The 18139-nt window shown below is 45.6% G+C and overlaps 1 protein-coding gene across 1 annotated transcript; it reads right to left on the reverse strand.

Moving 5' to 3' along the window:
• Window positions 1–4397: 4397 nt before the first annotated feature.
• On the reverse strand, window positions 4398–13265 carry LOC128705526 (endocuticle structural glycoprotein SgAbd-5-like). The gene is made up of 3 exons (XM_070086377.1): window positions 13239–13265; window positions 4762–4973; window positions 4398–4527 (listed from the first exon to the last, which is right to left on the reverse strand). The coding sequence occupies exons 1-3, from the start codon at window positions 13263–13265 to the stop codon at window positions 4398–4400; spliced, it is 369 nt and encodes a 122-aa protein (XP_069942478.1).
• Window positions 13266–18139: the final 4874 nt, after the last annotated feature.

Below are 18139 nucleotides of genomic sequence, written 5' to 3' on the forward strand. Positions count from 1 at the left end.
CTCCCTCACGCGTGGCCGGATGCGTAACCCTTTTAATCGGCCCCAAATGTCTTCCCATGCGTACATCGGGTACACTCCTTCCGTTGCCACTACCACCCTAGGCCATATCTTCCTCTCCATGGACCCTACCCGCATGTTTCTCGGCTCTCTGACCATCGTCAATAGACGCAACAACTCCTCACCATCTCTCAAATCTTGTCCCTTCCACCATCTCCGAAGATCTCCCTGCAGCATCCCCAACCCTCCACTCCCTTCCCCCCGAGCCCTTAGCAACTCATGTTTCACATATACACACTTCAACCTTCTTTCCAAATGAATTAACCCCAGCCCTCCCAAGGCCACCGGAAGTGTTACCACCTCTCTTTTTAACCAATCGCATCCTGAACCCCAGATAAAACGGAAAACTCTGCTCAACAATCTCCGGACATCCCCATACACCAAAGGGTACAAAGCTGCCACATGCCATATTTTACTGTATAAAAGCACATTGACCACAATGACCCTCTGGTGTAGCGTAAGATGTGTCGGCCTCAATCCTGACAATCTTCCCAATACCCTATCTACCACACCCTTTGAATTATTCTCCCTCGCCATCTGAGCATTACCCATATACACAACTCCACAAATTTTCACCCGGTCCACGACACTCCACCTCACCCCCCACCCCCGCCCTCCTGCCCATCCCATTCACCCAATATCATGAGCATTGATTTATGCACATTCACTGCCATACCTGTTGCCATCCCAAAAACATCTATAACTCTCTCCAGACCCTCCAATCCCTCCCTCCCACTCACTAGGACAGTTGTGTCATCAACGTAACCTATGATACTGGGACTCCCACCTCGTATGTCCTCCCTTACCCCCTCCTGTATGCACATTTCCACTGCCCTATAAAACGGATTCTGTAAACATGCAAATAATATTTGTGACAACGGCCAACCTTGCCTCAATCCCCTGCCCATTTTCACATGCAACCCCACCCTCCCATTTATCTGTACACACATCCCAGCTCCCCGATATAAAGTACGTGCCCAATTCACAATGTCCTCCCCGAACCCTTGCCACTCCATGATTCTCCACAGAGCCTCCCTCTCGACACTGTCATATGCCGTTCTCCAATCCAACGCCAATACCCCACGTTCCCCCTCTTGTGGACCCTCAATAAAACTTCTAATAACCCCATGCCCCTCATACATTGATCTCCCCGGAATCCCATATTGACCCCTCACTATTACCTTTCCAATGACCTTTTTTATACGGTTTCCCAAAATTTTTGCAAAAAGTTTGTAGTCTGCACACATGAGTGAGATCATCCGGTAATCTCTCACTGTGCACTGACTTTCACCCTTTGGCACCAAAACTACTAGTGCTGTCGCCTGCAAAGGTCCCAACGCACCCCTCTCTTTTATGATATTAAATAATTGCACCAAAAAATCTTTTAATACTCCCCAATGCTGTATGTAAAACTCCGCAGGCAGCCCATCTATCCCCGGTGTCTTACCCCTGCTCATACTCATTAAAGCCGTCCACACCTCTTCCTCCACAATAGGCCCCTGTAACTGTTCCCTGTCGTCCCTGTCCAGCACACTCTGCACCCATCCCCCTGTCTCTCTTAAAGCCCCCTCTCTCACACCCACACTCCTCATATGTGCACTAAGCCAAGAATCAACATACCCTCCCATCCCCTCCGTTGTCACCAAGTCTTGTCCCTCCCTATACCCCTCGATGTCCTCAAGAACTCTCAAACCCACCATTTCCATTGCAACGCGCCGGCGCCCCTGCCCTCGCAGGACACACGCCGATGGTCTATCACCCCACATGACCTCCTCCAACCCCCCTAAAACCCTTGCCGCATCAAACCTCTCATTTTGCACTTCCATTAGGCGTTCCTTCACTCCTTCTATGTCAGCCACAGGGGCTCCCATCCCCCCCCTTCCTCTCTCATAATACTCCCTTAACTGCCCCTCAAGATACCTAATAAGCCCATAAGCCAATTGATTCTCGTGCCTTCCCTGTCGGACATAGAACTCTCGAATCCTCGTCTTTGCCGTCACATCCCACCATCTCAACACATCCCCATTGACTTCCATCCCTTCCCATAAGCCTTTCCACCATTGTGCAAATAGGACCCTCCCCTCAACATCTTGAAGCATCCGAACATTCAATTTCCAATAACTCTTATACCTGTTCGGCCGCCCCTCCCATCCCAAATCCACCAAAACACCTCTATGATCAGAAAAAAAGACATCCAAAACCCTTACACTCCGCACCACAGCTTTCCTTGTCACGTATATCCTGTCCAGCCGTGCAGCATACCCCTGCCTCACAAAGGTGTGCTGCACCTCCCACGCTGCCCCATCCCCTCTACATCCACCAACCCCACCCCTGTTAACAGGTCCCTCAGAACGCCAGAACAATATCCTGCTCCCCTAGGTTCCACATCCTTGCGGCGTATAACGCAATTCCAGTCCCCTCCCACCACAGCTAATGCTGGAAGCGACCTTAAGTGATACACCAACACTTAACGTACAAACTCATTCTTCACTCGACTGTCCCCCTCCGCCGGACCATAAACACACACAAAAGACATCTTATCTCTTCCCCATGTCCCATCCACTCTTATAACCCTCCCCTCACCCCCCTCCTCACAATGATGTACAGTAAACGGGCTAGCCTCCCTCACCAAAATAGCCACTCCTCCTTTCAATCTCATTGAGTGTGCCGCATATACAGTATACCCCTCAATCATCAACATACAACCCGGCTTGTGGTTGTGCTCTTGCACAAACACTACATCTACACCATACCTAATGAGCATCTCATGAAACCATTCACACTTACTAGAATTTTTCAGACCATTAACATTTATAGAGAGACTCTTGAATTTGTCAATGGAGGTTTTCCTTTACGTATTGCACCACCTTTATCCCCCTTCCCCTTTATACGCCCTTGATCTTCAATCACCATTCTGTGATCTGCTTTCACATGCCCCTTGCCCCTGGACCCCCCAGGTCCATGCTCAACCACTTCAGCCCAAACCTTTTTGCCCGAACGCTGTGCCGGAGTGAGCACATCCACATCGTCCACGTCCGAGGGCACTGCCGCTCTCTTCCGTGACACTCGAGCCTTTCTCCCCGCCTCCACCTGGAAGCCATCCCCGTGCACTTCCGCCACCACTGTGCCAATTTGCAACCCAGCCTCAACCTGGGTCTCTGACATGCCTCCCCCCCTCTCACCACCTGGAACCCCAGCAACATCCAGGGCACCCACAAGCCCCTCAACTGTGACCTCTCCTGGGGTCCCTAACAGGTCGTGGAGGACTGAATCAATGGTAGCCTCCACGGCCCTGTCCTCACCCAGTGACACCACATCTTTGGTCGCCGGTGCCTGCCCGGCAGTGCATGTCTCTCTTGGAAGAGTTACACACTCTTCCTCCCTCAAGGCCTCCTCGACCTCCACACTCCAAGCCTTGTTCAAGGAAACCGACTCAGGTCGTGCCAAATCCAACGTCCCAAGGTCCTCTGATGCCTCCTTATGCTGCTCCTTCGCCTGTGTACCCTGTTGCTTAACACACTGCGCAGCAATGTGATCATAGGCACCACATAATCGACAGGTACGTTGTTGCCCTGCGTAAGTCACCATTACTTGAGTCCTGAAGTCTTCTAGGAAAACATAGGAAGGAATAGGATGCCTCAATGTCATTTTTAAGGAAAAACTTCCTTCAGGCATCCCAGAATATGATCCTTCCTTCCATTTCCCCAATGTCGCCATATGAACAGTCCCAAACTTCTCGAAGACGGCACGTAGGTCTGCCTCATTAGCCTCAAAGGGTACATTTCTTATCTTCACCCACGTATAATGGCGGGACACATCATGTAGCCTTACCGTCACTGCAGGATTCACTGGTACACAAAGATCTTGGAACCTGGCGACTATGTCCTCATATACACTTGCATTGAGAAATTTCACAAAAATTCTATATGCCCCGTTCAAGGCTACACCATACAGCTCTTCGTTGGCAATGCCGTATGTGTCCCTGATGATGGCAGGTAATAAAACTTGAGCTGAGTGGGCATGCACAGCCCCACGCACCACTTCTATGCCGACAGTGTTTACCCTTCTTCTTGCCGGCTGCGCCATTTTGAGAAAACCAAGTTGTCACCGGCTGACAGCAGAGGGCAGGCTCAGCTCACGTCCGCTCGTCCCAAAGGTTGAGCGACGAAATGACAGAGTGTTATTTACACAGTCCGAATGTTCAGTCTAGCGTTCCTGAGGGGAGAGAAGACTTACTCAGTGTTCAGGAATTGACTGCAACATCCTGGATGAGCTATTTCAGCTATTTCTGCTGTGACCATTTGGATGGTAGGACTGGATCTACAAGAGGCAAAGCTGCCTTAGTAATTATCTTGTGACCGCTTGTAAGGCAGGGGTGGGGCTACAGGAAGGACGGCGTCCAGGGGCTGGTAACCCCCGTGGTCAGCCAAGAAGGTAATGTGAACAGGCACTCCATCAGGGGACGTGTATCTGAGAAAACAACTTTTCGTTAACATACATTCATTCAATTATAATATTCAGAATATGTAGTATATATTTATTAAATTAGCATAAATCATGAAATACACGGATAATACACTTCTAAGTAATGTATCCAAAATGTATCCACTTTCATTCTATACTTGTAAATATTCACCTCTACCACCTGTTTTCACCAAATTTTCGGGACTCTACCTGGAATAAAATTCTACAAAATGTACGTACCTCCAGCCACCCTTTGTTATCTGGCCGTCGTTCTGGCTGCCGTACTCCTGCCGTGTAATGCCGTCGCTGGTCTCGTACTGGAAATTATACTCGCCATAGCCGTTCTGTGTCCTCTCGTCCTTCAGGATGTCGGCGCCGTTGACTGACTGACCAGACTGACCGTAGGTGGGGCGAGGACCGCCAGCTGTCATGGCGACGAGGACAACAAGCACCTAGACGGTTAAATAAAATGACCTGTTTATCGTTTGATAAACGCGAAATGAAAATGCTTGTAATGAAAAATAATATTTGTATAATTGCATTTAACCATTTTTTTCCAGCTTCTGCTTGTCTTACTAAAATTCCTTCCATATTAAGCACATATATATTTACTAAACATCAACTTAATTTTTTTATATATTTTATTTAAAAACTTTACAGCTTAATATTAAATAAAAAGATATAAAATGAATACAGTGGATCCTCAATCCTACACAACATACACTAACAAATTATAACAACACATTGTAATTGACATAAAAGAGGTTACCCATATACACTCACAAATTTTTCAATATAACATACTACTACAATATAAATAATATAAACTATATAAACCTTTTAGATTTATATAGTTAACATAATATGACTGACATATGACAAAGGCTCACAACCTTCACAGTAGACAATCAGAGGAATGACCTACATCATAATCTCATTAAAACAATTACATGCTCTTCCCAAAATTAACCCCCTATACAATAAAAATTACCTAAAAACATACATACGTGCCTCACTACAATCCCTCTTTAATCATTGAAAAAAAAATTTAAATCTTAAGCCTCTGCTTATACTAAATAAACATTAATACATCCTCTTCCATCGGCTGAGCACATTATATACAGTAAAGAGACTAAACCATACCTTCCCCATTACAAAATTTTAATTTTTTTTTTTTTTATTTAAAAAGTACATCACAGCAGATAAAAATAACAATAACAATACAGGCCTTATTTGTCAACAAATGTAATAAACTTTCCATGGCCATATAATACCACATACAAATATAATAATTATACATCATGTAACAAATATTATCTAATGAAAACACAAACAGTAACCAAAGTAAGGAGAGAATTGATACATACTTCCGTACTAACTACATCAAAAGTAAAACCAGATATTCTGTACTATGACTTAACGTCATAAGGTACTAACTCAAAAGAGTACAGTATGTTACATACCGTAACCCTGCAAACTAAACCCCCCCTTCCCCAGACAGAACCTCCCCCTATCTGAAAAGTGCAACATAAAATCAGAACCACAAGAGTACACAATAAATTAAGTTTTTTTTTTTTTTTTTTTATATTTTATTTAAAAAACTTTACAGCTTAATATTAAATAAAGATATAAAATGGGTACAGTAGGATCCTCAATCCTACACAACATACACTAACAAGTTGTAACAACACATTGTAATGGACATAAAAGAGGTTACCCATATACACTCACCAAATTTTCCATACAACATACTACTATAATATAAACAATATAAACTATAACTATATAAACTATATAAAATGTAAATTATATAAACCTTTCAGATTTGTATAGTTAACATACTGTGACTGACATATAACAAAGGTTGACAACCTTCACAGTATATAATCAGAGTAATAACCTACATCACAATCTCAGTTAAAAACAAGTACATGCTCTTCCCAAAATTAACCCCTATACAATAAGAATTGTTTTTTATTTTATTGAAAACTCTGGTACAAAAAAAAAATTATGGGTGCATAAAATAAATATGTCAACGAGATACCAGGCACTAACTAGATTCTTATATAAATAAATCATAAAGTCAAAACACAGGAAAATAATCAATATACAAATAAACAATGTGACAAAAACAAGCACACAGAATTACACACATACACAAGCAATCACGTATTATACAACGGGATACTTCATCTGGCATATTACTAGGCGTGGCTTCCGCCTGCCAACACACAACGTATCCAAGACTTAATCTAAGAACTCAGGTGCCTTAAAGTGCACAACAATACGTTAATTTGGGCGACTACCACGGGGTTATTATCATGGACTAAGAATAGGCACTACATTTCAAAGGTGGATCAGGATGACGCTACCATTTACTACAATGACAATATCTAATATAACAAAACGAAAATACACTGTGATATTTGACATCTCAATAAAACACAAATGCCAGCAGCTATAAGTGAACTTATACACTGACGAGATGCACACATTGAAAAATACTGCCTCCACATATAGTTCAAGCTCCATCACAGCTTACAGGAAAACGAAAACTTGCATATATACATATATTATTGAAAAGCACACGGACACGGCATAAAGTATAAACGGAAATAAGAAAAACGTTTCAACTGTGCTAGGAAGCACACCATATACAAAAAGTACACCAATGACTTGTAATTGAGGCATAAAAGACGAGAAACATTCCTAAAAGTTGTATACACAAAGCACGTAAGATATTTTGTCATCACCGTTACATAGGAGACGCACATAAACTCTGAGAACAACAAAACATTCACGCACTTGACAAACACAATTAGACACAGCTGACCAGCCCGTTAGATTACCCACTGAACACTCACAACTATCTCAAATCTCGTAACTCCAAGGCTTTATATTCAGGCGGGAAGTCTCTCTCCCATCTCCCCTCATATACCAAACTATTTCGACATTTTGTCCTAAAAATCGTCCCTGCTAACACCCTAATTCTACTGTTACCATCAACGTGCCTCATAGCCCATGACACGAAAATATAATCGGCCACAACATACGACACCGCACGTTGTACACGCAAGTCAACCCCACCTACATCAAAACTCAACGCCCGGAGTACCGACAAACCTCCCCCCCTACCAAACGCAAAACCCTACTGAACCACTCTCGTACCATACCTAAAGTCTCACAGAAATACACAACATGAAAAGCAGATTCCTCCATCCCGCATACCGGACAACCCCAGTCTTCCTCCAAACACCTATTATACAACACCACCCCAGACGGCAAGATTTCATGTAAAAATTTAAAAACCACTTCCCGTACTTGAGCAGGCAGACGCAACTGTTGAACTCGCCTCCATATATCACCCCACGCATACATGGGATACATTCCTTCAACTCGCACCACGACTACCTCTCTACCCGCCCTTTCTAAGGTACATAATTTTACACAGCGCACGTCCCTCATGTTCAATAATACGCGAAGCATCGCGTCACACCAAATTAAATTCCTCCCTCTCCACCACCTGCGCAGGTCGTGATACAATTCGCTTAACCCGCCATGCATCCCACCCAGTCGGAGAAAACGACGCTTCACGTAACATGCCATGACACGAGCCTCTAGAGGAATGAGACCCAACCCTCCCTGATGCAGTGGTGTCTCCACCACCGCTCTTGTGAGCCAATCGCATCCAGAACCCCACAAAAATCGATAAATTCTATGCAAAAGACGTTTGACGTCCCTCTGCAACAGAGGATACAGTGCAGCAACGTGCCATACTTTGCTATAAAGCAGGACATTAATGACCACCGCCCTCTGATGCAGGGTTAAATGTCGCGGCCGTAAACTATTTAAGCGCCCCAAGACACTATGTACAACCCTCCCCGAATTGCACGCCCTCATCTGATCGACCTCCCGCATATAATGAATACCACATATAGTGATACGATCAACCACAGTCCACCCCTCTGCATCCACCCCATCCCCCACCCACTCCCCCAACTCCATAATTTTCGATTTTTCTCTATTAACACACATCCCCGTAGCCTTGCCAAATATGTCAACAAGTCTCCCAACAAAACCCAATTGCTTCCGTGAACGTAATAACACAGTAGTATCATCAACATAACCCACAAGGGTTGGTCGACCACTGCTCGGACCCAACGATGTCTCTATTCCCCGCCCACAAACAGCCCAGTAAAAAGGGGTCCTGCATACATGCAAAAAACATTTGAGACATGGGGCATCATTGACGAATGCCCTTGCTCATGTGTACAAAAACACCTAACTTGCCATTAATTTGTACTTTAAAACCCGCTCCATTGTACAACGAACGGGCCCACATGATGAACTCATTTCCAAAACCTTGCCATCTCATAAATTTCCACAGAACCTCTCTTTCCACACTATCAAAAGCGGCTCGCCAGTCTAAAGCCAAAACACCACCCCCGCCCCTCACCCCGCATTCCTCAACAAACTCCCTGATATTCCCATGACCATCATACATTGACCTACCTGGCACACCAAACTGACTCTTATGGATTACCTTATCAAACACTTTCTTAATTCTATTCATCAATATTTTCGCATATAGTTTATAGTCACTACACATCAACGATATGGGACGGTAGTCCTTAATCGCTAACGGCACATCACATTTCCTAACTAAGACCAACACCGCCGTACGCTGAGACAGACCTAACGCCCCCCCCCCCTTCCTTCATCGCATTGAGTAAACGAACCATAAAAGTCCGTATTACCTCCCAATGTTTGATATAAAATTCACAAGGGATGCCATCAATGCCTGGAGCCTTCCCCTTACTCATTCCTTGTAGTGCCTCCCACACCTCTGCCTCAGATATAGGCCCACCCATGAGAAGGCGATCATAATCATTTAACTCGCATCGTACGCCTCTCCCCAAATCCTGTATCGCATGCTCACTCACGTCTTTACTTTGCATCTGGATCTTACTCCAAGTATCGACATAAAAACTTATCCCCTCAGTTGTTGTTAAGACCTGTCCCTCACTATACCCGTCAACTTCATCCTGCACCACTAAACTCACAATTTCAGTCGCTTTTCGCCTTTGTGTCTGACTTTGTAAGACGCAAGCAGACGGCTTGTCACCCCACAAAGCCTCTTCCACCCCACTCGAAATGCGCGCTCCATCGAAAACCTTATTTTTCATTACTTGGATTTGTTCTTTAATAGCATCGATCTCATCCACTGGGTAAACCCCAGATGCCTCTCCCTGTGCATAACATTGTCGTAGATGACCCTCCAGGTACCTCTGAAACCCATACTCCATGCGAGTGGCCTCCTTACACCGATTCACATAAAAATCCTTAATTCGAGGCTTCACAACCTCATCCCACTGTCGTACTAAATCCCATCCCTCCCAGGAGTCTACTCCCATAGACGCCCAGAAGTCCTCGAATAGTTCCCTATCATCCGCACTTTGTAGCATCCGCGTATTCAGTTTCCAGTATCCCTTAAAACGATGCGGGAGACCTCCCCAGTCGAGCTCCACAAAAACTCCCCGGTGGTCGGAGAAAAAGACGTTCAATACACGCACATTGATTACGACCACCTGCCGAGACACATACACCCTATCTAAACATGCTGCATAGCCCCTACGCACAAAAGTATGCTCAATCCCAAAGTCACGTCCTCCGCGTACATCTACCAACCCCAAACCAGACAACAAGTCACCCAAAACAAGCGAACAGAACCCCGCCCCCCTCGGTTCAACATCTTTACGGCGCACTACACAGTTCCAGTCACCACCTACCACTGTAATTTCTGGCAGGGACCTCAAATAATATACCAAGACATCTCTAACAAAAGTATTTTTAATGTTAACATCATGTTCAGCCGGCCCATATACCCCTACAAAACCAACTCTTCTACTACCCCAATCCCCCACGACTCGCACCACGCGACCCTCCCCCCCTTCCTCCCAATGTCTCAGCACAAACGGGCTGGTCGCTTTTATCAACACAGCCACTCCACCTTTCAGACGTCTGGAATGAGTCACATAAATGTCATAACCATCCATCTCAAACAAACTTCCTACTTTATGGTTATGTTCTTGCAAAAAACACACATCCACTGCAAAACGATTCAACCACTCACGCACCTGCACACACTTTCTGACAGATTTAAAACCATTAACATTAATAGTTACACACCTAACTGTGTTAAAGGTGGCTTTCCTCTAGGGGCTACCACTCCCTTTTTCTCTTTGCTCCGGCAAGCACCCAAGGCACTACCCGCACCTTTGGCAATCCCCGTGATATTACCTGCTGTCCTGGACTCGCGCGACCTCCCCGCACCCGTGATTTCCGACCACGTCTTCTTCCCTGAACGTTGTCCAGGGGTCAAGACATCATCGGAGTCGGACGGGGTAGCCGCACGCTTCCTAGAAACAGCATCTTCAGACATGTCAGTACTTGGGGTGTTCTCCTTGTGAATTTCTGCCTCAACAGTGTGAAAACTCGAACTCTCCAAATCTCTCACTTTAGCTATCTGATCAGCATCATCTGCACGTAATTTCCCCTCATCAGAACACAACACAGAATCAGACTCATGCGATGCTAATAGGTCACTTAACGCAGATACAATGTCGGCTTCCATCTCACCTGCCTCTCTTGCTATAGGGATTTCACTGTTCACATGTTCCACCTCGTCAAGGGAGGCAGTCCCAAGTAGAGTCACACAAGATGACTCTAGTAGCATGGCCCTATCAACCTCAGCACTCCATGATGTCATACGCGGCGATGTCTCGACAACCTCCTCTTCCAGAGCCTGACGGGGTACCTCACCGTCAGGTCGACGACCACGCCCCGATGGCGGCTGGCGCTGGACACACTGAGCCGCTATGTGATCCAGAGCGCCGCAGAGGTGACAAGTTCTTCTCTGTCCAGGGTACGTAACGTACACCTGGGAACGAAACTCATCCAGTTGAACGTACGAAGGAATCGGCTGACGCAGGGACATTTTCAACGTAAATGACCCCTCCTGAAGGCCATTATAGTGGCCGTCAGACCACCTACCCATGGTGACCAGGTGGATCTTCCCATAACGTTCAAAAACGTCACGTATATCAACTTCATTGGCCTCAAAAGGCACGTTTCGCACACGTACCCACGTATAGTATCGTGAAACGTCATGCAACTGGACAGAAACTGCTGGGGTGACTTGCTTACTTATATCCTGGTACTGGGTCACAATCTTCTCGTACATCTGAGTGTCACAAAACTTGACGAAGATCCGTGTAGTTCCATTCAAGGCGACGCCACACAAGGATTCACGTTGAATGCCATAAGTATCACGAATGATTGCTGGCAGTAACACATTTACTGATTCGCCGGTGATAGATCCCTGCGTTAGTTGAATACAAACAGTATTAACGCGGCGGCGAAACGCAGTCGCCATTGTTGTTGATGTTGTAAACACTCCTCCACCAGGTGTCGGGACTGAGGAGCAACAGCTGACAACCGCTCAGCACAACGTCTGAGCAGAGAATGAAATTTTAATTAGTCATTACAAATTTATGGAAGTCATTAGCCTTCCATCCCTCATCAACTGGAGGAGCACATTATATAATGCTAAAATAAAGTCAGTACACTCGCTAAACTCCAACACAAAACACAAACAACAAAACAAATTAAAAACCTCTAATTGCGATACGATTATCGCACATGAAATATGCCCAATAAAGGCTATGAACGTACAATCTACATAAACCCAAAAACTCTGCAAGGTTGTACACCTATAATCTTTACATCATTCACACTTAATACATGAAGAAGGTCATGACGACCCTGACACACCAAACACAGAATTCTCCATACGTTACTACGTAATTAATTGATATCATCACCTTTGCTTACTTTGCCCACTTGCATGCTACATACACTTATGCCACACATCTACACCTTCTATACCCACATACACCTCACTCTCACCCCTCCCCAGGAGGCGACCCCGCTGTGTCTCCCTGAATTCCCTCTTTTCATATGTAATCCCCAAACCCCCACCCTTTACTCGCTCAACCCAAGTCATAGATTCATGAGAAACCCTAACGTTAACATTCTATAACCTTCCGAAAAATCCTTCTCCCACCTCCTCCCATACAGTTCTCTATTACGACACATCGTACGATAAACCGTTACCGCTAGTACCCGCCTCCGCACCTCAAAATACCCCCTCCCCCTTATCACCCACGATATATATATATAATCCACTATTATATAATCCAAAGCTCTTGTGACACTCTCGTCGAACCCTCCCATATCTAGGCTTAGTGCAAGCAGAACCGACACCCCTCGGCCCCCCACACCCTGTACAACCTTACTTAACCAATACCTAACACCCTCCAGTCCCTCACAAAAGTATACTGCATGGAACGCCGTCTCATCCTCCCCACAGATTCCACACCTTCCGCCCACAATTACCCCTCTGGTTCTTAGTACCTCCCCCGACGGTAGTATGCCATGCAGAAAACGATACGTTACCTCCCTCACCCTAGGCTTTAACTTCAACTTGCTGAACCTATACCAAATGCTCTTCCATGCGTACATGGGGAACAATCCCTCAACTGGTACAACAATCCTTTCTGCAAGCAACCTACACAAAACCTCTATTCGAATTTTCCTGGGTTCTCTAACCAACATCAAAGCCCTCAAAACAGTTTCACATTCCCTTAACTCCACACCACCATACAACTTACCCAACCTATCATGTACTTTTTCCATCTGTCCCCATCCCCCCGCACTCCTTCGTGCAAAACCTCCCATTTAAGAAACACACATTTAATTCTTCTCAGATCCACCAACCCCAACCCACCCTGGCACACAGGTAACATTACAACCTCTCTCCGCAGCCAATCGCACCTTGAACCCCACAAAAAATTAAACACCCGTCTCAGAATTCCCACAATCACCGTCCCTGTTATTGGGAACACGGCTGCCACGTGCCAAACCTTACTATACAATAATACATTTATTACAATCACTCGTTGCATGAGAGTCAGATGATGAGGTCGCAATGCACCCAGATGCCCCAGAATCCTTTCCATCAATCTATTTGAGTTTTCCTCTCGAGCAGCGTCCAAGTCGTCCTTATAGATGATACCACAAATTTTTAAAGACCCCGTGTGTTTCCTCACAACGTTACATCTCGCCCCCCCCTCCACCCAATCACCCAACCCAATGATCATTGACTTCTCGCTATTTACCTGCATCCCTGTTGCATTTCCAAACATTTGCACAATATCATCCGAAACCCCCAACGCCATTCCCTCTCGAACCAGGACTGTTGTAACATCTACATATCCTATTAATCCAGGCCACACTTTCCCGTCCTCCCCCACACCCCCACTCGTGTTATATACACAATATTCAACCATTCTATAGAAGGGGTCCTGAATGCACGCAAACAACATTTGTGACATGGGACACCCCGGCCTAAGTCCCCTACCCATTACAATCTCTTCCCCCAAGCATTCATTAATCTGTACCTTCATCTTAGCTCCTTTGTACAACGTGGTTACCCAATTAACTATTTCTTCCCCTTAACCCTGCCTCCCAAGTATAGCTCCCAATGTTCCCCTTTCCACTCTGTCATAGGCCCCCTGCCAGTCTGAAGCCAACAACATCGCCCTCCCTCTCCCCCCCTTTTGACTCCACAAAACTTCTCAGTATTCCATGACCTTCAAACATCGACCTTCCAGGCAAACCATACTGTGTTTTCGAAACCACTCTCCCTACCACACATTTAAACCTATTACCCAAGACTTTAGCGAACAACTTATAATCAGCACATAACAGAGATATGGCACGGTACTCCTTGAGGGTGTGCTGCCCCTTACCCTTCTTGACCAACACTACAACTGCTTGTCCCCCATCACACCCTTCTCCTTCATCTGATTTAATAACCTACCCATGAAACTCCTTATCACCTCCCAATGTTGGAGATAAAATTCAGCTGGGAGACCGTCTATTCCCGGTGCTTTGCCCTTCCTCATTCCCCTTAAAGCCAGCTCTATTTTCTCTTCCGTTATTACCCCCCCCTAAAGCCTTCCTATCACTATTCCCTAAATTACACATCACATACACACCTTCTCTAAAGCCACATTCCCCACCCTCCCACTTGTCCAATACCCTTCACACCATTTATCAGCATATGCTCAGATTCCTTTCGTAGTTTGCATCTCCTGACCCACCCTATAGCCTCCCGCCATCTCATGTACCTCTAATCTCGGAATAGCTGTAACCTGCTGTCTTTGTTTTTGACGTCGCAACACACACGTCGATGACTTGTCTCCCCAAAGCACCTCCTCTACCCCTGCCTGCACCCTTACCGCTTGAAACCTTTCATTTTGTAACTCCCTTAGTCTCCCCTTGACCTCGACAATTTCATCCATAGGATAGCTTCTCCCCACAGCCCCCTGCCCATAACAACCCCTTAACCTGTCCTCTAAATAATTGGAAAGTCCATGTTTTAAATCATTGATTCGTTTTCCCACCCCCACATAATATTTCCTAATCCTTTCCTTGGCTACACAATCCCACCATTGCACGACATCTTCCATTCCCTGTGCCTCCTCGCTAAGCTCCTTCCACAGGACAGAAAATCTTGCTAACCCCACCTCATCACTCAATCCCTTATATTTAATTTCCAGTAACTCCTGTATATTTCCGCAAGCGCCTCCCACCCAACCTCCACCAACACTGCTCTATGATCCGACCATGCTGCTTCAACTGTTTTGAAAGATCGCACTACAACCTCGTGAGAAAGATACACTATCTAACCTCGCTGCATACCCTCTCCTAACAAATGTATGCTTTGTCTCCCCCCCCTCGAACGCGTCCCGTAACCTAATATCCCTCATTAAATTTCTTAGGGTCACCGACACATAGCCTGCCCCTTTCGGTTCCACATCAGCCCTCCTAATAACGCAGTTCCAATCACCTCCTTCTATTGCCACCTCCGGTAATGCACGGAAAAAAAACACAGGGTCTTCACACACAAACTCCTGCTTCACCTGCACATTATTCTCTGCAGGTGCATATACGCTAATAAAGGCCACACGTTTGCCCATCCACCAGCCATCTATGCGCAACACCCTTCCCCTCCCCCCCTCACTTCTCTGCAAAACAAACGGGCTCGCCTCCCTAATTATTATACCCACCCCTCCTTTCAAACGGGCAGATGGCAGGGTTACCACCTGAAACCCCGCCACCTCCAACACCCTACCCTTCTTAAAATTATGCTCCTGAAGGAACACAACATCCACTCTAAATTTATTCAGAAACATTCTAAACCATTCTCTCTTTACACTATTAAACAAACCATTAACGTTTACTGTCATACACCGGAGGCCTATTAAAGTTTCCACCCCTGCCTCCTCTCTTCACTCTTCCGATGGGCATCAGAACGTATGGGTCTACTTGTCACCTGCACATTTCCCTCTCTTCCCTCCCTCTTCTTTCGGTGCCTCCTGTCGTGGCCACCACTACCTTCACCTTCTGCCCATATTTGCTTCCCAGGCCGCTGTGCTGGCATTAGAACATCATCTGAATCCGACGCAGCGGCCCTCTTTCTTGTGACAATCGCATCCTCCACAGCCTGGTCTGGGGATGCCTCACAATGTACCTCAATCTCCACTGTACACTGTTGCAATGATCTCGGTGACACCTCAGTCACACTGTCACTCCCGTCGTCCGAATAGTTCTCCTGTTGCTAATGCACCACAGCCGTCAACTCGTCTTCTACCACCTTTCCAGAACCTCAGCTAATTCCTCCTCAATTTCCAACACTTCCTCCTGAACTTTTTGCTAATCTCGATCCTCTGGAAGTGTCTCTGGGCCAGGTAACTGGTGAAGGGCCTCACCCTCTCCCCCAGCCTTATGCGCCTGATCCACTATCTCGCTCCATAGACGACCACGCCCTCCTTCACGTCGTTGAGCATCACCTGCTTCCTCCGGTGTAGAAGCGGATGCCTCCGCCTCTGGGCCAGGAGATCGTTGCCTCTTCCCACACGCTGCCGCTATGTGATCATATTCCCCACATAGTCGGCATGTACGTCTTTGCCCGGCGTACGACACCATGACCTGTGTCCTGATTTCCTTCAGGTACACGTAAGACGGTATGGGGTGTCGCAATGTCATTTTTAGGTTAAAAGTGCCCTCTGGCAGACCTGCATAGGCACCCGTCACCCACGTACCATGCTGGGCCAAATGAACAGTTCCGTATTCCTCAAAAACTTTTCTGATGTCTGTCTCATCAGCCTCAAAGGGAACATTGCGCAGTTTGATCCATGTATAATGTCTGGATACATCGATCATCCTCACACGAACAGCTGGTGTTGCATCAAGACTTACGTCCTGAAAACGGTTGACCAACGATTCATAAACCGTTGCTGAGAACAGTTTCACAAAAAATCTACGTGCTCCGTTCAATGCTACCCCGTACAACTCTCCATCCTGAATGCCATACGTGTCTCTGATGATTTTGGGTAGTAATACCTGGGCTGAAACTGGCGTTATTGCCCCACTGAAAAGTTCAACGCCGACAGTGTTGATCCTGCGTCTATGACTGAACGCCATGTTGACTAATGGTAGTTCTCCTGGGCTGACGGCAGAGGCGCGACAAGCACCACCTCACACTACTGCAGTCAGGGAACTGAAAAGCGTTTGCGCAGGAGGTCCACACGGCCCGAGAGCAATGCGAACAATGAACATCAACTTAATTGGAATTTTCTGATCTTGCAGAAGTCAGCGTAAAGGAAAAAATGAGTAGATGTGTTTCGCTATCTGCGTGACCTGAGAATGTCATCCCAGTATTCTACCAACCCAGCCAATTCTACTTCAATACACACAATATGAACAGACCAGAATGCACCATAAATTTCCATTGAAGAGAAATATCAGAGTTAAAGTTATACAGTTAATAAGCAAAGGCATTCACAAGTTATTGCTCGGAAACTAATATCCTATTTCTTTAATAAAAGTGACCAATTTGCACTGTACTGGTAATTTTTTTTTAACACAGATTAATTTTACAGGCGATTAACTGTTATTTTACCTCAGCACATTTCAAAGTCCAACCCTATATATGATATGCTACCACCCTCTGGGATGCCACCCAATACTATCACTAACACCTGCTTACTGCTAGGTGAACAGGGATAGCAGTTATAGCAGTATGTCAGCTGAGAGTACAACAACCAAGCCATGGGGACACTAAGAACCTTCCACTAAGAAACACCAACTCTGTTTTGCAAAAATTCTCTAGTTATCTGACAGACACTAATTTGTCCCACAACACATAAGATCAACATGGTTGTAGCTACTAAGAAACTGCATTTTCAGGTAATTGGTCTTGAAGTTTTAAAGTCAACTGGTTAAGTATTTCATAAATTATCATAGGAAAATCAGTATTTCATATTTCCTGACATTTGTAATGAAACTATCAAACCGGCATCTACAGTCCCGCAAAGCAATCAAATTATTCTTTTAAATATACCACTGTATAAGAGTTGAAGACGATCTAAAGAGGCATTTTCTAGTTATTGCACAGAAAACAATATGTTTAATGAAATTAAGATTTTAA

Source organism: Cherax quadricarinatus, chromosome 1, assembly GCF_038502225.1.
Source record: "Cherax quadricarinatus isolate ZL_2023a chromosome 1, ASM3850222v1, whole genome shotgun sequence".
Taxonomy (NCBI): Eukaryota; Metazoa; Arthropoda; class Malacostraca; order Decapoda; family Parastacidae; genus Cherax; species Cherax quadricarinatus.

What these genes read in the sequence shown, in the direction of transcription:
- LOC128705526 (XM_070086377.1), bottom strand. Translation starts at nt 13,265, where the DNA reads ATGATAGGTTGGGTAAGTTGTATGGTG. An exon ending in GTTGGGTAAGTTGTATGGTG is followed by an intron (nt 4,974 to 13,238) that starts GTGTGGAGTTAA and finishes TTAACCGTCTAG; the next exon opens with GTGCTTGTTGTCCTCGTCGC. An exon ending in ATAACAAAGGGTGGCTGGAG is followed by an intron (nt 4,528 to 4,761) that starts GTACGTACATTT and finishes TTGTTTTCTCAG; the next exon opens with ATACACGTCCCCTGATGGAG.